Source organism: Hemiscyllium ocellatum, chromosome 1 (genome assembly GCF_020745735.1).
Source record: "Hemiscyllium ocellatum isolate sHemOce1 chromosome 1, sHemOce1.pat.X.cur, whole genome shotgun sequence".
NCBI classification, from domain to species: domain Eukaryota; kingdom Metazoa; phylum Chordata; class Chondrichthyes; order Orectolobiformes; family Hemiscylliidae; genus Hemiscyllium; species Hemiscyllium ocellatum.
Genome location: NC_083401.1, coordinates 142,345,967 through 142,368,454, shown reverse-complemented (window position 1 = coordinate 142,368,454; position 22,488 = coordinate 142,345,967). Strand labels below are relative to the sequence as shown.

Here is a 22,488-nt window from a genome sequence, read left to right as displayed (position 1 = left end):
ATCTCTGAAACTCCAATTCAAACTTCATCAAGGCCTGTAAAATGATTGGGTGAATAATCCACTGGCCCCCCTGCTCTCTTTCTCCAATTCCCACTCTCACAACTCCAACCACCTACTATATTCCTAAAATTCTCCATCTCTCTCCCTACCTCCCCAATCTTGAGTCACTGCAATTTCCAAGCATTAAAATGGAACATAGTCAGAAAAATCACTGGTGTAGGAGCATTAGTACAGCTAAAAGTGTGTACAACACAGGCCACAAGGGAACGCACTTCACTTTGTATGAAAGCATTGTTCCATTTTTAAATGCCTAGCTGTAATTTTAAGGCCATGTCCCTCATTTTTATTCCTCCAAGAAGGTTAGCTTCTCCGTAGCTACCCATCAATATTTTAAGATCATGAGAATTCTTTCAGCAGAGCAAACACTTTAGTAAGTGCTCAGTCTTCTATACTCAAGGGAAACCTCCCAGCTTTTCTCAAAACATTGTCATTTCCTCCTCCTTCCTGCAGAGATGTAGAAAATACATAAAAATTCAAGATTTATCACTGTTACAGTCCAAATTTCTTTGCAAAAGCAACTGATGGACGGTTTTGGAATCATAAATGCACTTGCAGAACCACAAGACTGTTTGAAAATTGGTTGCAATGAGCTCGTTGCATCCCCTTTGTCTTCTCCTGTCATTTGATCTGGTGTTGTCACGTTCACTGTTGTTTTCAGGCTGTTTTTACAGTTTGTGGGTTGCAGCCAGGGACTCGATGCAAGAAATAAAACCTGAAAGTTCATGGCACAGTGAATTTTAATAAAATGGCAGGTGTGAGATGTTTGAGACAACCACAAAATTGCATTCAAGTCTCAAGGCACTGCAGTCAGTTTCTCCTGTAGTGCACTTGATTTGCATTTGAAATCTTCAAGGGCATTTACAAAGAGCTGAAGTTCTGATCTAGAAATTAATGAAGCATTCACCCAGCTGAGTTCACAATTAGTGGGCAGAATTCAGTTTGACACACTTACATGAGGCATATGTTCATTAACTCTCATCACTTCAGCCAAGTTGTAGCAGTCCCAAAGGTAAGATGCACAGACACTGCCAATGAGAATTAACTTTGCTTTTCTTTTTTATCAGAGGTAGTCCTCTTAGTATTTTGGCATCCAATTGTTTCTTTTAACCAGAGGAGAAGGGATTCCTAACTAGAGACACTGAGAATGACATTGCAATTATTCTTTCAATTGAATTATACATTTTACATTGCTGAGGAAAATCATTTTACCATTTTGTCCTGAAAAAGCAATCCAATTAATTCAGCTTCCCTGCATTTTCCCTGTTCTCTTTTATTTTCACCGAGGTTCAGCTTTGCTGTGAGGTAATAGGTTGCAGGTTCAAGTCCTACCTGAGCGCAAAAATGAAACCGACTCTCCAGTGCAGTGCAGAAGAAATGCTATGGTAATGGGAGATGCTGTTTTTCACACAAGATCTTAACCTGACATCCCATCAGCCATTAAGTGGTTGTAAAAGATCCCATGACACTATTTTGAAGAAGGGCTGAGGAGTTACCTTTGGCATCCTGCCCCATATTTATCCCTCCATCAACACCACAGAGACGGATTATCTCGTCATCATCACCTTGAGAGAGTTTGCTAAATGTAGATTGCCTGCTGATTTTTCTACATTCTAAATATGATTGGACTTCAAAAGAACATCATTGGCTCTAAATAAAAACCGAAAGAACTGTGGATGCTGTAAATCAGAAACAAAACAGAAGTTGCTGGAAAAACTCAGCAGTTTTGGCAGCATTTGTGGAGAGAAATTAAAGTTATCCTTTTGAGTCCAGTGACCCTTCCTCAACATACTGCCATGGGATCTTTTACAACCACTTAAGGGCTGATGGGACGTCAGGATAACATCTTGTGTTCATTGAATCTAAAGAGCTTTAGGATGTTAAGTAGCTGTGAAACATGGTCTGTAAATCAGGTCTTTATTTTTGAGGCTTATGTAGGAATGTATACAGTATTCAATCAATGCAGAACAAGCATCCAATGTACCTTTTGTTCAAATATTTTCAGTTGCATGTTAAAAAATTGTTTTGATGAAAATGTGATTTAGATGAAGGTGTGTAGTTAGGCATCCTGGAATGTTACATTTTTCTCAAATTACATTTTTTCAATTACATTTTCCAATGGAATCTTTGTCTCTTCACCTCTTCCTCTTTTATTATTTCAAACATTTTGAATTTTAACTGAGAACATTAGGTCTACAATGATTTATGCCACTGAAATTGCACAATAGGTAATGTACAAATTTTCCTTTGGCAGAAAGGTTTCAATAATTCCCCACAGTATTTAGCCAATGATGAGGACTCTATAGTGTGGTGGATCAATATTCCAAGCATTGTAAGCTCCCATATTACCACTCTAACATGTTAGCTTCAAATTTCACTGTAGAGACAAAGTCAGAGCTTGTCCTAACTCCAGAGAAAATTATTGCAGATGGGACCCATCGAGGAGGCAATCCCTCAGCACTTGGATTTGATAAATGGAGCCAAAGTCTAATGAGGCATCAAATTGGTTTAGAAGGTACTTAGTGCTTACTTTTGAACCCTTAACATGTTTAGAAAATACAGATGCTTCAATACCTTTAAAATATTACATGATGATGGGTGGCATGATGGCTCAGTGGTTAGTATTGCTGCCTCACAGCGCCAGACACCAGGGTTTGATTCCAGCCTCAGGTGACTGTGTGGAGTGTGCACATTCTTCTTGTGTCTGCATGGTTTTCCTAGTGGGTTAGCCATGGGAAATATGGGGTTATGGGGGTAGGTCTGGGTGGACTTTCTTCAGAGTGTCAGTGTAGACTCAATAGGTCAAATGACCTCCTTCTGCACTGTAAGGGTTATACGATTCTGTCAAGGTGACAGTCGTCTTTAACAGCATATTTGGCTGTGTTTTAATTTAATGTTTAATGGCTGCAAATCCTTGAAGCAAAGCGATAGTCTGCTCATTTGTGAGTTGACAATGATTAGTCCATTGTTTAAATTGAAGAGGAATCACACTTAGGAATGTGCACCATTGCTTATGACTCGACAAGTGCATAAGGGGTTGTACCAAGATCTCAGCAATGAAGGTTAGTTATCAGGGGTCCTCTAGCCCCGAAACTGTTTACCTGCAACCAGTATTGCCATGGGAGGGCAAAGCCTACCATTCAACAGATAGTGTTTGTCAAAAGAAACTTGTGACTTCACAAATTTTCCACTCCTTGATGTCTGCTGGTGAAGCTTGCTCAGGATGGTTGCAGCAAGTGGGGAGCAGAGGGAGGAGGCAGCAGTAGGTGGGTAGAACAGATGAACGTGGAGTGATGAGTGAGGTTTCAACAAGAGTGGTTTTGACCAATTTGTGGGCTGTTGTCATATGGTGGAGGTGTGGTGGAATAATATTGGGCAACAGTGATCAAGTTAGTGTGTGAACTAATGAATGATAATCAATCTGAGTTTATATTCTGCTGCGATTAGTGCTCAGGCAATCCCTGGAAAGCAAATGATCCTATCAGCAGACTGATTTCCAAGCGAAAATTGAAAGACTCTAAAAGTGACAACTTGGGGGACCCCACAATGAGCAGCCCTCTGGCTTTATAACTTAATTACTGCAATATAATAAATTTACTACTTTACACAGTTTTTTATCTTGTAAAAGTGGAAGCATAAACCTACCACATTTTATAACTGTAACCTATATCATAAAACAAAAGAACTGACACTTGATCCATTGTGTTCTGAAATTGTCTTCAGATGTTCTTTTGAAATGGTCAGCTGAGTTGATCATTATTCATTGCAAACAGCCCATGAAAGCTTAAAGAGCCTCGGGCAGAAAGAATTCTTAAATTATTTTCTTCTCCATTGTTTTGTCTCCTGAGATTATTGGTTCACACTTGGGAACAGTTTTGTGATTATTGGCTGCCTGCTACTATTTAACCCAAATAGCTATTTTTCATATCTGAACCTCAACTGTAAATCAACGTGTTTCATTAGTTCTGACTTCAATGCAACCTAACTTAGTACTGTCATCATCTAATTTTGACATGAGCACATTCTATCCCAGCCACTGGATAGCAATTAGAAGCAGGAATCCTGGCTGTATATTAAATGCATTTACACATCAGAGTGTCATGAAGATGAAATGTTACAGTGTAGTGTCTAGAGAGTAATTTCCATAAGGGCCTAATGGACAGATGCAACACATTTCAAAATGGTCAATTTTAGAAAGATGGAATATGGATAAGCTATGATGAGATGAAAAAGGAAATTGATATATAGATGTACAAAAGAATAACTTTAAAAAGGAACTTGTACATTTTAAAAATATTTTTTTAAACTGTGGCTTCTTGAATTTTAATGATGCTATGAATAAATAAAGAGGTTAGAAACAAGGTAATTGGTGGCAGCAGCTATCCCTTGCTTCAACTTTGAGTGGTGAGTTTCTGTTCTAGGTCTTGAAAATAGTGTTGCAGATGAAGACATGCAGGTTCAAAAATTGTAATAAAATGATAAAAAATAAAAGCAGTTATGAAATTAGGAAAGGGATAAGGAAAGCAAAGCTTCTGAAGGTAGACTGAAAAAAGAGAGAAGGTGGTGAAATAAGCAAAAAAAAACTGACAAACCAAAATCCATATTTGTAAATGTAGGATAATATATTTTGGTAAAAAAGGAATCAAACCTTGGGGAAGACTGTGAGATATTGATGAATCAATTGATGTCTAGGAACATAAATATAAGCTTTTGTCCAAGAAACTGATTTTTGTGACTTGCTTATAGTTAGGGATATGAAAATCTAATTAGGAAATGTTTTCTCCTGAATTGAAAGGAAGATTTACATGTGACAAGCTCAATTATTCAAGAAATAAAATCTGCTTTATCAATAATTTAGGGACGCCAGGCTCATAAGATGTTAAAAGTTGCATTTCAAATGGCAATGACCAAGAAGACTGATACATGAGTTTTATGACATGATGTAAGAGGATAAACACTGAGATGTAATGGCTAAATATATCTGTATAAAGCTCAGTTTGGACCAGAGATGGAGAGCTGTATGCAGTTTTGGTTGCCACTAAAACAATGAGCCAATGAATTGATTACAGTAGATTTAATGAGATGTTGACATTAGAAAAAGCAATTCTGAAAAAGTAATTGGTAAATTGTGTACATTTCACTTGAAACAGAGATGATGGCACACTTTAATAAATGTGTTAAACATTTTCATGGTGAAAGGAGTAGCTGTAATTAGTATCTTAGCATAACACTAGCACATACCTGCCAAACATGTGTGGTCAAATTATGGGATAACTATATACCCCTCATTAAAGTAATGAGGAGAAAGTGAGGTCTGCAGATGCTGGAGATCAGAGCTGAAAATGTGTTGCTGGAAAAGCGCAGCAGGTCTGGCAGCACCCAAGGAACAGGAAATGTAGAGGGAGGAAGAGAGCTTCTTCAAGGAAGGCATCCATGCAAGAGGATTTGCAGTAGGTTAAAATCTTCGAGGAGAAAGTGAGGTCTGCAGATTCTGGAGATCAGAGCTGAAAATGTGTTGCTGGAAAAGCGCAGCAGGTCAGGCAGCATCCAAGGAACAGGAAAGATGAAGGGCTTATGCCTGAAACATCGAGTTTCCTGTTCCTTGGATGCTGCCGACCTTCTGCGCTTTTCCAGCAACACATTTTCAGCTCATTAAAGTAACACCATTGCAATTAAGACTTTAATAAAATAAAACCATTCTCCTTTGGAAGCAGTCATGTAATGATATCTATGTGGTAAAAAAGGAGAAGGAATATAAATACAAATTTTGTCAAGTGTTTTGCCTTGTGTTCCTGTGGGACATAGAGGAATAATTGGGAACCATTTCCTCTGAAATTTAAAAAGCAGTTTTACGTGTGGTAAGCTCAATAATATTTGAGTAGTGAACACACATTTTCCTTGAAATCTGTTTTATGATGCCAACATCTGTCTTCAAAGAAAACAACTTCCTAACTACTATCTTGTTGCATACGCAAGTCATATTTTCTTGAAGCTTTTCACCTTTCACCCATCAGGGTGGTTTGCAAGAATCCAATTTCAAGGACAAACTAACAATTATACTGCATGCAAGGAGAGTGTTGATTGGTTGGCAAGTGGACTCCGATATGAAGTTGTCATGGAGAATGTACCCATTAATTCTGATTGACTGTTAAAAGACAACTTTGGTTAAGTTTACATGTGACAGGCTTAAATACCTTCAACAAAATTTGTCTTTTTTTGCAACAGTTTTGAAATTGTGTCCGAGCTAACTGCTATTAATACATCGAACCATATAACTTTCTTTAACCTTTTGCTACACTTAACAAATTTCATCATCTCACTTCCTCCTTGTGTCATCCCCATGTCTATCCCCTCATTGCCATCGCTATCCCATTGCTTTTATTTCTCCCATGCCATATCGATCCAGTGCTCCAGTTTTCTATGCACCCCGTGAGCCTGTGTGTGTGCGCCTGGCATTACCCACCAAATAAACCCATCTACATATTGACCTGTTAAACTCACCAATCTGAATATTCCAAATGGGCAAATCTAAGTTGTTACAGGTAATAGAATAAACAAGGGTAAAAGTCAACTTTGGCAGTGGTAGCAGGCTAGCTAACTGACGTACAACTTGTTTGATTTTGCTTCAAAAAACAAAAGAACTGTAGATGCTGGAAACCAGAAACAAAAACATAAATTGCTGGAGAAAATCTGCAGGTCTGGCAGCATCTGTGTAGAGAAAGCAGAGTTAACGTTTCAGGTCCATTGACCCTTCTTCAGAATCGATTTGCTTGATTTTGCTCTCTGTTGAGCTGCAGAAATATTTATGCCTTTGTTGCTTCAGGTTTTACTTCTGAAATACTTTCCTTTCTTGCCTCCAAAATTCCCACTGCACATAAATCCTTGTCTGAAATTGTTGGCCTACATCCTGTGCAACGTAAAGGTTAACACAAAATTGGAAAGGGAACGGAAAGTAAAGATCGTGAAATTTTAACTGCAACTGTACAGAGTAATGAAACTGCACCTGCAGTAATGCATCGAATTCTGATATTCTTTGAAAATTTGCATTAACAGCAGTCTAGGGGATCTAGCTCAACTTATTCTTCAGATGAGGGGGTTACCTGATGAAGGAAGGTTGATCAGGTTGGCCCATGACTCACTGGAACTTCTAAGCATGAGAGGTGATCTTATTGAAATATACAACATCCTGAAGGGCCTTCTGAGGCTGGATATGCAGCAGATGTTTTCTATTATAGAGCAGGTTTGATGTAAGAGATAGAAGTCTCCCATCTAGGATGGACATGAATATTTTTTTCTCTGAGGATTGTTAATCTGTAGATTCCCCACCCCCACCCCCAGAAAGCAGTGGAGGGTGAATTATTAAACTTATTCTGGGATGACACTAACTTCAAAATCCTCTTACCAGCCTTTGTAAAAGCATATCCCAGCCCTACTAACCGGCTGTCTTCTGATCCATTCATCCCAGACATTCTCCCTTCCTTCACCACTCCATCAATGGGAGAGTTAACACTACTTTGGAATCTCTTCAATTTGAAAGCCTTAAGAGAATTAGCAGAAATCTACTCCAAACACAAATCAATTGTCTTCATATTCAGTGTTTCTCTGCTGGTGAAGCATTTTGGGACATTTGTTAAGTTAATGGAGCTTCAAAGAGCAAGTTGTCATTGTCAACTAAGGTTGAAGCCACCTTCCTTTTTGGATAGAGTTCATTAACTACTCAGCCTTATAGATGTTTTCCTAATCAACTTGATCAGAGATATGATTATATACCTCTGGGGCAGAAACCTGAACCTGGATCTCCTGGCTCACAGGTACAAACTCTATTATTGAGTCCTGAGAATAGTCTTAATATCCAGAGGGCTCAGTCTTGCATCTACTTCCAAACACCAATCCCATCTGTTCCCTATTTATATGGACCCAGACAATGAATCAGTCAATATGCCCTAATTGCTATAATTGACAGTTATTTGGGCTTACTGTCCTGGCTACTTAAAAATTTCATCTGACTTTTAAGTAACAAATCCAAGCAATATTCTGTTGAAGTAAAGTTCTCTTTTCTGCATTGTCAGGATGGGTTCACCCCCCTTGCTGTTGCATTGCAACAGGGCCACAACCAAGTTGTTGCCATCTTACTGGAGAATGACACCAAGGGGAAGGTGCGGCTCCCAGCCCTGCACATTGCTGCCAGGAAAGATGATACCAAATCTGCGGCATTGTTACTCCAGAATGATCACAATGCTGATGTGCAGTCCAAGGTAAGGAAATTTGTGTATTGTATTTGGCAGTTTATAAAACTGGAAAAGATGCATTTGTATCTCCTAATATTATTTACACAGGTATATCGGTGAAATTGTGTTTTTGAAATTTCCTTAGACTGGTGTACTAATTCTGATCTTTTGCGTTATCAAAATGTTGGTATTTGTTCTCTGATGTACCTGGACATAAAATTTGCAAGATGCAGAACAAATTGTTTTGTTTTATTTATGATCCCATATGTTTGGTACTCAATGTTGCCTGCATGCTCAGATTGGACAAAAGGTCGGTTCCTGTGTTTTCATCAATTATTTTCAATAGCCTTTTAAATGGATTGGCTATTAAACAGCTCACTGCCAAATTTCCTCTTATGTGGAAAATATCCACTCCAATTTAGCAATTCCCTAGTGTGCAACCAGAAATTGGGAACACTGCAGTGTGGAGGATGTTCTGCGCTGAGTCACATCACACTTAGTCAATGAGAAAGGGAGAGAATTTTCTCCCTGTAAAAGTGTAGAAAAACTGAAAATTTATTTATGAAGAGTGGAATTACTGTCACAACAACCTGGTTATTTATAGCTGGTGAATTGTTTATTGGTGTTTGGAAAGAAGACTAATTATGTCTAAATTTGAAGGAAATCAGAATATCGTAAAGCCCTTTTCATATGGAATATCCATGGGGTAATCACTTAGAATACTGTTTTCAATTAACAATGCTTCTCCAAGAAACTTCGCAGCTTTTTGTACCGTGACTAATCATTAATCAGCATGTTAGTCATAGCTTTTGCCATTACTGCCATCTGCTGTGCAGTGTATTCTTATCGGGGCATCTTGACAACATGCTACCCATGGTTATCTATGTTGCATCCTCATACACTGCTAAAGTTAATGGAGAATATTTAATAAAGAATTAGAATAAAGATGATTCAATGTAAGAAAGGATTAAAAATGGTTCGTTGCTAAGATCATCCATGCAGTGAGATAAGTTCCCTATTCTGTTTTTTACTGGGTATTTAAATAATTCATGTTAATGAATAAAAGTTGTAATATTAAATATTAAAGAAATGATTGCATTTGTTTGAACGAATTTCAAATAATATAAATACTCAACTGCCTCTAAACTTGCTTTCTTTGTATTTGACCTTTCAGTAATTCATTTACATACTGATCATTAATAGATGTAACTTTTAGATTTTTGCTACACTGTTAAGTGCATGTATCCTGCTTTCTCCATTGTTCACGTAACTCGCTATGTTTATGTGGGGTGATTAAGGCTTCGATGTCTTCAGACGAGACACCTATGTACATGGAATCTATAATGTTTGGATTTACCTTCTTTACCTTCAATTTTTCCTTTTTTTTGCATACAAGTCATGTGTGCTCACTGCATGACATTGTCCACCAAGTGACAAAATACGTTAGTCAGTTAAAAGCCCAAATACATAGGAAGGGACCAAGAGAAATGAGCTGTTAATCAAATAAGTTTGTCTTGGTCAAACTAAGTTGGATTGGACCAGACTGACGTTTGCATGCTCTATTGCAATGCATGTCTTGATTTGATGGACTGCGTTCTTTTATTCAGGCAGAAATTTATTTATTCCGTCTTTGCCCATATGTGACATGATGTAGCTAAGTGGGTGATGTTTCTACTTCTTCCTTTGGTAGTGTGGGTTTCCTGTGATAGCATGAACACTGAATAACGTGTACTTTATGCATTTTTTTCTCATTGTATACATCTGGTCTGAATTAAACACTTACCCATCAGTGCATTTGAAGGTGATGAGCGCAATAACTCTAGCATGTGACCTGCCCACTGCAGACCCACCCTCCTATGGCCCCACTACAATCACATCAGTGATGGAGGTGATGTAGTGTGGCCCACTTGCCAAAAGAATAATTGAATCTTTTTCATCGACCAAATTAAGGGACTCATCCTTATGCTGTTGGCATTTATGCAGTGAGGTATGTTGAGATTATGTGGCCAGCCTGGCAGGTGTCCCTGCACAGGCCGATGGTAAGGCAGGACAGGCGTACTTCTGTAAATGGGCCCATTAGGCCATCGGAGGGCCTTTTTCTCAGCTCTCCCCGGGCATTCTACACAACTTTTCTCCCCCCGTGACTTCTCAAACACCAAACTCTGCTTCCTTTGCAGTCTCCAAACACATGAGAAGTTCTGATCTACCACAGCTCATCGCCTAACTGAAGTACCAGCCATGACCATCATTCCCATTGACTCTACTAGTACAGCAAGAGCAACTGGCAGTCAATTGGCTGGCAACTCCCCGAGCCAGGGTATCCTGTCGCTAAGGTGCAAAAATCCCACTGCCAGCCCATTAATTTTCACTTCGCCAGCCATCAACCTCCCCCACCCCAGTGATCTTTTTAATCAGGGTTGAATGTGAGGATATGTGGCACTCCACACAATTCTATCCTTTCTTGTAGGTTCATAAGTGCACTTTGCCAGGATGCATCTGCCCAATGGTCTTAGCAGCAAGTGTGTGTGCAATCCACCAGTGGTGGAGCAGATTTCCATGTGAACCATGCCAATAGCTTTCTAACAAAAAATTCCTGTCTAATTTTGCTGTAGTCTAATGGGGTAATGTACAGGTCCAGTGAACTTTCCTGATTTTTTTAATAACTTACAGATAAATGGTCTACCTGGTGGCTAGGTAAAAGATTGAAAGACACTGGTAGGAAGTTTACTTGCTTTTGGTGTTTAGAACTCGGTACCCAGCATCCTGACTTTGGTCTGAAAGCTCTGCACAGGTTTTCTCAGTCACCTGCTGAGAGTTAGAAAACGCCCTCTAGAGGTAGCATTTCAAAGCTCGAAGCATTGATTTTCTGCTGGTTTTCCAATTCCCCCATCCAGTTACAGCATGAGACAAGGAATTCACTCATGGATGTTAATACTGTTGTGTTTCCCTCAGAGTGAAGCCCATTACAATGACTACATGCCTTAAATTATGGAAAAAAAAATCACTAAGTCTTCTTAGACTGCATCTTGCAAATCCACAGCCACTACCATCTAGAAGGATAAGAGCAGCAGATACATGGGAACACATTATCTGCTAGTTCCTCTACAATCAACTCATTGTCCTGACTCTGAAATATTTCATTGTTCCTTTAGTGTTGCTGGATCAAAATCCTGGGGCTCCCTCCCAACTAGCATTGAGTAGTTGAAGGAGGCTCACCACCACCTTCCCAATGGCAACTACAAATGGGCAATAAGTGCTGGCCCAGCCAGAGTTATTACATTCCATGACTGAATTTAAAAGAAAGATAAATGAGTCTTCTACAATTCCCTGGAACAAGGTTAAGGGATGATTTGTTGCAAGGTTTCAGGACTTGGTAGGGAAAACCGAAGACACATTTTCTGACTAATGCACAAGCCAACAACAAAAAGAGCTGAAAATGTGTTGCTGGTTAAAGCACAGCAGGTTAGGCAGCATCCAAGGAACAGGAAATTCGACGTTTCGGGCATAAGCCCTTCATCAGGAATAACAAAAAGAGACAACCTTAAATTCAGAATTTGACAATTCTCGTGATAAATTATAAGAATTCCTCTTTAGTGTGTATTTTTGGTGTAAATTACAGAGATGCCAGATCCATCAATAATATTAAATCTGACATAAATAGCTTTTTGCTAGCCAAGCGTATGAAGGCATTTGGTCAAAGCAAGTGAATGAAGTTAAGATGCAGATAGGCCATGACAGAATTGTATCGTGGAACATACTTGAATAATTGATTATTCAGTCCTACGCATATTAACTGCCGAACACTCTAACTTTGGAAACATCTTTTTTCGTGTTGGATAAACAATTGTAATACCCCTTGGAACTAAAATAAATTTATGGAATCCTTGTATTCTAGCCTCTATTCCATCTCACTTAACTCTTCTTCATTTAACAATCATGTAAAACTAGCAATTAGACACGGCAGCTCCTATCTTAGAGACATAGAAAGTATGAGCAGAAGTAGGGCATTTGGCCCTTCCATGACTGCTGTGCAATTCAATATGATCATGGTTGATCACCCAACTCCGTACTCCTGTTTCCACTTTTTCTCCATATTCTTTCATACCTTTAGCATTAAGAACAATGTCCTACTCTTTCTTTAAAACATTCAATGTTTTGGCTCAACCATTTTCTATGACAGAGAATGTCCACAGGATCACCACTCCAAAGTGAAAAAAATTCTCCTCCAATCAATCTTAAACAGCCTAATGTATCCTTTGATTCTGAACTCCCTGGTCATAGGGTAAATGCAGGAAGGATATTCCCAATCTGGTTCTAGAATCCTACAGGTTTCTAGACCATAGCCCCTCTGCTTCAGTCTTAATCAATCCAATCTCTCTTTATACATCAGTCCTGCCATTCCAGTTTGGTAAGTCTTCGTTTACACTCCCTCTGTAGCCAGAACATCTTTTCTCAGATAAGGACACCAGAACTGCATGCAATATGCCAGGTGTGGTCTCGCCAAGATCCTGTACAATTTCAGCAAGACAGTCCTGCTTCTGTTCCCCAATTCTCTCGCAGCAAAGGGCAGTATACCATTTGCCACCTGCACAATCTGCTGTGCCTCTATGCTTACTTGTAGCGACACCCAGGGGTCTCATTGCACTTCCTATATTCCCAATCTACTGTCATTCAAATAATAATCTGTTTCTGGCACCAAAGTGGATAGCTTCACATTTATCCACATTATCCTACATGTGCTGTGCATTGCCCACTCACTCAGCCTATCAAAATTACACTGACACATCTTTGCATCCTCCTCACAGCTCACCCTCCCATCCTTTGTGTCATCTGCAGACTTGGAGAAATGACATTTAGTTCCTTTATCTAAATAATTCATTTATTAGAATTCAGAATAGCTGGGGACCAAGCACTGATCCCTGCAATACTCCATTAGTCATTATCTGCCACTCAGACCTGTTTATTCCTCCTGTTTATTTCCTGTTTGTCAGGGCATATGGCATCCTTCTGCTTCTTCTCAAAAGATGTACATGATTAAGAACAGGATAGAGTGATGCAAGTACAGATAAAAATGATCAAATATTCTGAAACATTATTGTTTGTCTTTTTGGTGCTGTGAGAATGTTAGGTTTGACATGCAACTCTCAAAGGTCAATTGTGGCTTGCACAGTTCAGCTAAAATCCTAGAATTTTGCGCAACTATCTTCATATGTCAGTGAAATAATTGATAATACTTATTATTTTGAAATTGACCTATGGCCCAGTCTCTGATTCAGAAGAAGTTAGAGGTTTGGTAGATTAATCAAAAAATGTATAGTATACAGGGTCATTTGAGGAGATGATGTGTTTTGTGTTCTTAAAATACTGTGCCAATATAGTGAATTGGGTCCTTACGGCATGTTGCTGATGATCTGCATTTTACATACGCTATGGCTTGAGAAAATAAATCTAATGGTGTTGAGGACTGTACCTTACTTTGTTAGAAGTACTAAGTAAATCCAAATTGTTAGCTTTGCAGTTTTCCATGACAAAAAAATCCTGAATGTCATTTTAGACAGTTCTTTGTTTCAATCTTTCCATCTTAAATTTTTAATTTTTCTTCCCCCTCACAATTATTTCTCTGCTTCTTATTAATGCTGACCCAGATGATGGTGAATAGGACTACAGAGGTATATATTAAGATGTTCTTGTTTTCACGTTTATTTTTTGGAGATTATCCTTAACATTGATGTTATATTTCCAAATCCTCCAAATGAAAGGATTTTCTGTTGTTAATTTCTGATAATTATATTATTTTCTTTTGATGCTTTTATAATTTTTTGAGTATGTTTACTTATTATGAAAACTAAGCAAACTCTTGAGTTGAAACCATTTCTTCTTCTTACTGTTTGAATTCTTTCCTCAGAGGTTCCACTGATTCCTCCTCCTGATGTTGTGGAAGACACTTGCACAACTTCTTCAGAAGTGTGTTTACATTCCAATAAATAGTCTGATCAATTTAAATACATGTTAATGACCTGAAGATGGTTTGGCAGATTTATTGTCCCTTTAATGCTAATGGTTCAACTACTTTAAGTGACTCAGCAATGTACATATTTGAATAGCATGACTTGACCAATGCACGCTCCAATTGTTTGTGCTGCTAAGCCAAACTCTGATGTCTGTGCATGACAGAAACCTCTGGATCTGGGAATCAACACATCCACATGCCAATTGGTATGCATGGACCTTTCAGAGAATATTGAATGTGACCTTATGTGGGTAAAGAGTGTACCCCATTTGCTTTAGTCAGTTTTGCAGGCATAATAGCTTAAAAACAAAATCCCAAAATGGTATGGAGAGAACAGGTGTGCTCCTTTTGTCTGCATAAAGTAAATTGGACATTTAATGTCCTGGATTTAAACCCCAGAACTGCCACATTTTTAATGAGAGTAAGTTACTCTGGAATTTACAGCTTTTAGGATTAGTGATTTTTTTCTACATATTTTCTAATACACCTAATCAAATGTATTATTTCATAACTGTGGAGCAGGTGGGACTTGAAACCAGGTATCCTGGTTGAGAATGAGAGACAGTACAACTGTGCCCCAACAGCCCCTTTCAGTTGGTCCTTTTTGAATGTTATTAACGGCATTACTTTCTCGTAAATCACTGTGTTTACTATCCGTCAATATACTTTTTTTTTAGATTACTTACAGTGTGGAAACAGGCCCTTCGGCCCAACAAGTCCACACCGACCCGCCGAAGCGCAACCCACCCATACCCCTACATATACCCCTTACCTAACACTAGGGGCAATTTAGCATGGCCAATTCACCTGACCCGCACATCTTTGTGACTGTGGGAGGAAACCGGAGCACCCGGAGGAAACCCACGCAGACACGGAGAGAATGTGCAAACTCCACACAGTCAGTCGCCTGAGGCGGGAATTGAACCCAGGTCCCTGGCGCTGTGAGGCAGCAGTGCTAACCACTGTGCCACCGTGCTGTTATTGTTTATGTCACAATTGTTCACCCAAGAGCACAGATATTATCTCACAGCATTGATATCTATTATCTGTGTCTATTTGCTATTACAGGGCACTGAAGCCTGGGACCTGCCATGCACTTTGTCACCCAAAGTGACTTTGGGAGCATGTACGCAAAATTTCATTTCAGGCAAAATAATTGGCTCAAATTAAGGCTGATCTGAATGACTCCACTCTAGACAATGCTGCAGTTGCTCAATGGAACTGCTGTGAAGACTGAAATAATCTTTCTCAGATACAATGGGTGTCCTAACTTCACATCAGGACAATTCTGCAATATCAATCACTGGCCCTTGCCAGGCGCAAGCCTCCTTCCTTTTCATGCTCCAAAAAAATGTGTTTAAATAAGGGTGTGCCAGTAGCTGCTTACGTGCTGTTCTCCAAAATTATATCCATGAATTCAATGCACTCCGTGTGGGTCATGAATTATTATTGAGCAATAAGTTAATATGGTCAATAATTTGATCTTGCATCTGTAGGCAACCAGACTCGGGCATGAGCTTACCAGATTCCCATTCCCTAATATCTAACAAAATCTGCCTCACCATTCAGTTAAACATCAAATGAGAGATAAAGTTGTCAACATTAAATAATTTTCTAATCAGAAATCCATTTAATAGTATATTGACAATAATGATAAATTAACTCTCTCACCTGCTACATGAATCTATCTTGCTATTCTGTTCACTTGCCTAGTGGCAAACTTATGGAAAGTTTGTTCTGACTGTGGAAGTGTGTCTTCCACAGATTAGAGGCACTTGGCCAAAGTATACTTTTGTGTGGTCTGGAATCACTCCACTGCCATATTGCAACTCGCCAGGCTTTGTTACCTAGTTCAAATATAGCCACAGGGTGCAGCTAACGAACAAAGAGAAGTGACCAAACATAATTCTGCAAGAAAAAAAACGTTAGGGTAGTATCCTTTCCAGTCGTGATGTTGCTTTGATTCCAACAGTAAATTCTGAGTTAGCTTTTTGATGTGGAATTGCACAGGAAGGTTAATCTTTTGGGTGAACAAGGGTCTTAGTGGAGTTGGGAGTATCAGAAGCTTGAGCAGTTAAGCTTCATACATTTGTCAGATTTGCATTTTCAATGTGTTTCCCTCCTATTCACAGAGTGGCTTCACTCCTCTGCATATTGCTGCCCACTATGGAAATGTGAATGTAGCCACTTTGCTATTAAATCGAGGAGCTGCTGTAGATTTCACAGCACGGGTAAGTATATTTTTTCAAAATTTGGTTTTGATTTTAGTTATTTTTGCTACTTATAACTGTGCAGTTTTCTGTCTCTATACTATTGTACAGTTATGATGGGAAAGCATGATAGAATGCATATTGGTTCCATGCACTGCATCTATCAAAGGAGCTAAGTTTTATTTGATAATTTTACCCCTCTGAAAGCAATGTTTCAGAAGAGGAAATTTCTGATATCTGTGGCTTGTTATTCTAATTGACCAATGGTACCTGCAGGGCTTTTCATTTTGACTTGAGCATGTGCATTTCCCAGCATGAGAGCCCACCAATCTGCCTGTCACTAAAACAAATGTTTTACGTAAGCCATTGATGACTTGGTGTGTTGCACCTCATTATATTTGGTAAAAATGTTGATTCAGTACATCGGTGGTAATGCGGCATTATTTCTTATTACATTATCCTAATACATTTGGCATGAACTTTTAGCCCTTAGTCCACTGTTTCCATTTGAATTATTGAGTGAATGCTAAAATAGCAGGTACAAGTCAATGGACCTTCACTGTCAGAGTGGGTAATTGCATGTCTATGAATGGTGTATTGTAACATAATCTTTAATGTAACTCCTTTGCACAACATCACTTAATCAATCCAAAACTTGACCTCTGCAATTATAATGATCTGCTGTGGACAATAGGCAGTTGAGACCTTCATTCCAGAACTTAAATTGCAAAAAAGTCAACAAATTGAACCAAATTACTTTTTTTTGTTGAGCTCTAACCAAATAAAAAATGTAGTTTGGTTAGATTCACTACAGTGTGGAAACAGGCCCTTCGGCCCAATAAGTCCACATTGACCTTCCAAAGAGTGACCCATCCAGAACCATTCCCCTCTGACTAATGCACCTAACATTATGGCTAACTTAGAATGGCCAATTCACCTGACCTGCATATCTTTGTGAGAGGAAACCAGAGCACCGGGAGGAAGCCCACGCAGGCACGGGGAGAATGTGCAAACTCCACACACACAATTGCCTGAGGCTGGAATTGAATCTGGGACCCAGGTGCTGGAAGGCAGCAGTGCTAACCTCTGAGTCACCGTGCCACCCCAAAAGTAAATGTGATGTGACATGAGAAACATATCTTCCTTTCACATTCCTAGACATGGTAGTTGCTATTGATTAGTATTATGCCAAAGAGTTGTGCAGTAATAAAAATTGTGGAAGTTGGTAAGCTCAGTGATTGGATGATTCATTTGCAAAGCAGAATGACGCCCACAGCATGGATTCAATTCCTGCACTGGACAAAGTCACCAGGAAAATCCCTCCTTTCCAACCTCACCTCTCACCTGAGGCATGGTGACTTTCAGGTTAAAATTCACCACTAATTATCTCTTATTTGTGGGGCTATGGTGACTTTACCTTTTACCTTAGGTAAATTGCACCATTACAAAGAATTTTTAGGTAACCGATTAAAGATATTAAAATAAGAAATCTGACATGTGATCTGTCAAATTTAGAAGAGAGAGAAAACGTTCAGCGTTAGATGAAGCAGTTCATAACATAATCCCATGGAAAAATAGTGCAGCCATTGTCTAAATTTGCATAATTATGACAAAAATAGCTACTATGTAAAAAACTTTTAGATCACAGAACTGAAGAAAATCAACTTTTTTCTGAAGAAAAATATTTTACATGCATGTTGTATCTGCAAATCAAGTTAATAATAGATATTGGCTTCCACCATTACTAGCGACCAATTAGTAATACAAATTCCTATGGATGCAGGAGCACAAATATCCGTTTCATCTGAATGAGGTTGAAAGATACTACAACATAGATCTAAATTAAAGGAGATCAAGGATTAAAAAAATGGCAAACATATAGTGATAAAGATTTGCTGAAAATGTCACATGCACAAGCTGCCTTCTAGATAAGTGCAAGAAACAACCCAACCAATTTTAGATCTGATCTAAAAAAAATCAATTCAATAAAATTTTTTAGATTAGATTAGACTTACAGTGTGGAAAAAGGCCCTTCGGCCCAACCAGTCCACACCGACCTGCCGAAGCGCAACCCACCCATACCCCTACATTTACCCCTACCTAACACTACGGGCAATTTAGCATGGCCAATTCACCTGACCTGCACATCTTTGTGACTGTGGGAGGAAACCGGAGCACCCGGAGGAAACCCACGCAGACACGGGGAGAATGTGCAAACTCCACACAGTCAGTCGCCTGAGTCGGGAAGACTAAGGATGTATTTGAAAATGTTGAGTTGCTGTCAGAGGAATGCTAAAATGATAACCAAGTCTCCTCCCCAGTCAATCCATTTAGAAATAAACTATTTGCCTTGTGAGAAAAACAAAATTTGATAGCATAGCAACAACTGGGATAAGCCAACACTTTGAGCGATTTCACTGGGAAATATTGACATAAGGAATGGCAAACTACAAATATGCTTGGAATCAATTACCATAAGGAAGTTTTTGAAAGATGATGAGATTTCAAAAATTGAGCATGAGAAAATATTAGTGCACTTTTCAAAAATAAAATGTTTATCAAATCTAGTGTTTCATCACTGATCCTGAATGAATCAAAATCCAAGTCATTTATTACTTCTTATTAGAGATAGAAATTGTTATGGCTTCCCTTGGCTACTACTACAGCTCCAGCAGTATATCATTAATTGTATAGGATAAGAGCATTGGCAAAGAGAAATGCAGCATCAAACTTTGAAACTCACTGAATGATTTGACCTGATAGTGAAATGATGACAGCTTTTGACCTTTGTGAGGATTTCAAACTGAAAATGGAAACACAGCTGCTGGGCTTGTGTCAAATTTATCATACAAGAAAGGAAGATAGCAACTCCTTACTATAGTCATTATTCTGGATCAATTCATATTAGAAAACTTATCAGTGTTAAAACTCCTAAATAGAGAGAGGATCGCAAGTAGTTGTATGAAACCTGAAAGGGAAGCATGCCAAAAAAGCTCTCAGAACTTTTGCAAGCTTGAAAGATCGTTAAATTTTTCAGCAGATTCATCGTGGACATTAGGGAATGTACAGAATTTATGATGATCAATGGTGTCTCATGCCATGTTCACTGATTCATGTAGAGATGCGGTCCGTCTAGCTTAGGAAAGCTATTTGACATTGCTTGATTATGAAAGATTCAAATAATTCATTTATCACAGTTTCTTTGATAAATATGGCAAACCACTACTTTAGAAATCTTTGAAAGGTTGTGCTTTGAGTTCAAAAAAGATGGTTAGATTGTAAAATCATGACTCGTGGGCATCACATATATTAGATTAGATTAGATTACTTACAGTATGGAAATAGGCCCTTCGGCCCAACAAGTCCACACCGACCCGCCGAAACGCAACCCACCCATACCCCTACATTTACCCCTTACCTAACACTACGGGCAATTTAGCATGGCCAATTCACCTGACCCGCACATCTTTGGACTGTGGGAGGAAACCGGAGCACCCGGAGGAAACCCACGCAGACACGGGGAGAACGTGCAAACTCCACACAGTCAGTCGCCTGATATATATCCATAGAATCCTTAGAAATCCCTACAGTGTGGAAACAGGCCCTTCACCCCAACAAGTTCACATGAACCCTCTGAAGACTAACCCACCCAGACCCATTCTCCTACCCATTATCCTATATTTGCCCCTTATTAATGCACCTAACTTACACAACCCTGAACACTATGGGAAATTTAGCATGGCCAATTCATCTAACCTGCACATCTTTGGATTGTGGGAGGAAACCGGAGCACCTGGAGGAAACTCACGCAGACATAGATGAATGTGCAAACTCCCCACAGACAGTAGCCTGAGGTCAGAATTGAAGCTGGGTCCCTGGTGCTGGGAGGTTGCAGTACTAAGCACTGAGCGACTGTGGCAAAATGCAAATTGAGAATGTTCAAGCTTCATTTTACATGTTACTGGCAATATTTGGTCAGAAGATGACACAAACGTGAACAGTCAGAAAAAGTGAGAAGTCTGGAATCCTCAGAGAAGGACTAATTGAGGTATGGCCCCAAGTAATCAATATTGCTCACGGCAGCTCCAGTGGCCTGGACAGGAGTTGACAACAACAGTAACAATAGCATGCAAAGGAATTGTGATTGTACATTAATATTAAAGCGTTTCAATAAAATTGGTTGCAAAAGATTCATGACTGACATATTTCCTAGAGAAATATGAACAATGATCATGCAATGTCACATTTGTTCTCAAAATAATTCAGGATATTAGTAATAATTTGCCCAACTTGCTTTAAATGTTGACAAAATATACAAATATAGAATCTTTGATTCCTCACCAAATCAGTTGCTGGGCAGTAAGGTGGCTCAGTGGTTCGCATTGCTGCCTCGTAGGGCCAGGGACCCAGGTTTGATGCCACCTCGGGCGACTCTCTATGTGGAGTTTGCACGTTCTCCCCATGTCTGTACTGGTTTCCTCTGGATGCATCAGTTTCCTCCCACAGTCTGAAGATGTGCAAGTTAGATGGATTGGCCGTACTAAATTGCCTGCAGTGTCCAGGGATTATGCAGGCTAGATGGATTAGCCATAGGAAATGCAGGCTTACGGGGATAGGGTAGGGGGCTGGGCTGTTCTTTGAGGGGTTGCTGTGGGGATTCTATTTTTAAAAAAAAAACTACAATACATAGTTGGTACTAATTTTTTGATGTGACAGAGAAGAGTGCATATAGTGAGTACCATGTAATTTACCCAAAATTCTGCACAATGCAAAACATCCCAGACCAAAAAAAAGATAAGTCACATTAAAGCTTAAGGGTGGCATGGTGGCTCAGTGGTTAGCACTGCTGCCTCACGGTGCCAGGGACCTGGGTTTGATTCCCACTTTGGGCGACAACCTGTGTGGAGTTTACACATTCTCCCCATGTCTGCGTGGGTTTCTCCCACAATCCAAAGATTGCAGGTCAGGTGAATTGGCCATGCTAAATTGCCCATAGTGTTAGGTACATTAGTCAGGGGCAAATATAGGGTAGGGGAATGGATCTGCATGGGTTCCTCTTCGGAAGGTCAATGTGGACTTGCTGGGATGAAGGGCCTGTTTCCATACTAACCTAATCTTCTCCATTTGTAAAATAATGACATTTTTAGTGTGAAAGGGTCATAGATCGTATTCAAATTCAAAGTTTGTGAGAAGATTTGTAGCTCGGATGCTTGTTGTTGTGGTTCTGTTCGCCGAGCTGGGAATTTGTGTTGCAGACGTTTCGTCCCCTGTCTAGGTGACATCCTCAGTGCTTGGGAGCCTCCTGGAAGCACCTCTGTGATGTTTCCTCCGGCATTTGTAGTGGTTTGTCTCTGTCGCTTTCGGTTGTCAGTTCCAGCTGTCCGCTGCAGTGGATAGCTGGAACTGACAACCGGAAGCGGCAGAGACAAACCACTATAATGCTGGATGAAACATCACAGAAGTGCTTCACAGGAGGCTCCCAAGCACTGTAGATGTCACCTAGACAGGGGACAAAACGTCTGCAACACAAATTCCCAGCTCGGCGAACAGAACCACAACATCATGTTCAAATCATTGCCAATGAATGCAATGCTATTAACACAACTTCAGTTTTTAAATAGGCACATTTGATAGAAGTCATTAGGCAATCTGAATTGACAGTGAAAGATCTCATGAAATTATACAACAGCAGGAATGATAAATTTAATTCTAACATTTGATTTATTAACCTATTAGCAATCAAGTATCATCAGCTCAAATCCTCTGTGGGAACAAGGCTAAGAACCAGTCCAATCATGACAAAGCTGATAATTAAGATTTCCTAAGGAACAAAAAGGAACAAACATGACTTGATAATATAACCTGTAGCTCTTTTCTTGCCCCCCAATACTGTAATCTGGTGATAAAACATGGACATAAAATGTCATCAAGTCTTAAGTGCATCCAAAGCTTAAACATGAAAATATAACTTAGCACTCTTTTA

General features: G+C 39.3%; 1 protein-coding gene across 1 annotated transcript in view; it reads left to right on the top strand.

Moving 5' to 3' along the window:
• The window catches only part of ank2b (ankyrin 2b, neuronal), a 399,789-nt gene that overhangs the window by 183,958 nt on the left and 193,343 nt on the right, over positions 1-22,488 (top strand). The window contains exons 6-8 of the mRNA XM_060826565.1: positions 8,127-8,312; positions 13,931-13,954; positions 16,428-16,526. Coding sequence (XP_060682548.1) covers positions 8,127-8,312; positions 13,931-13,954; positions 16,428-16,526 — 309 coding nt within the window. The remainder of the gene's footprint in view (positions 1-8,126; positions 8,313-13,930; positions 13,955-16,427; positions 16,527-22,488) is intronic.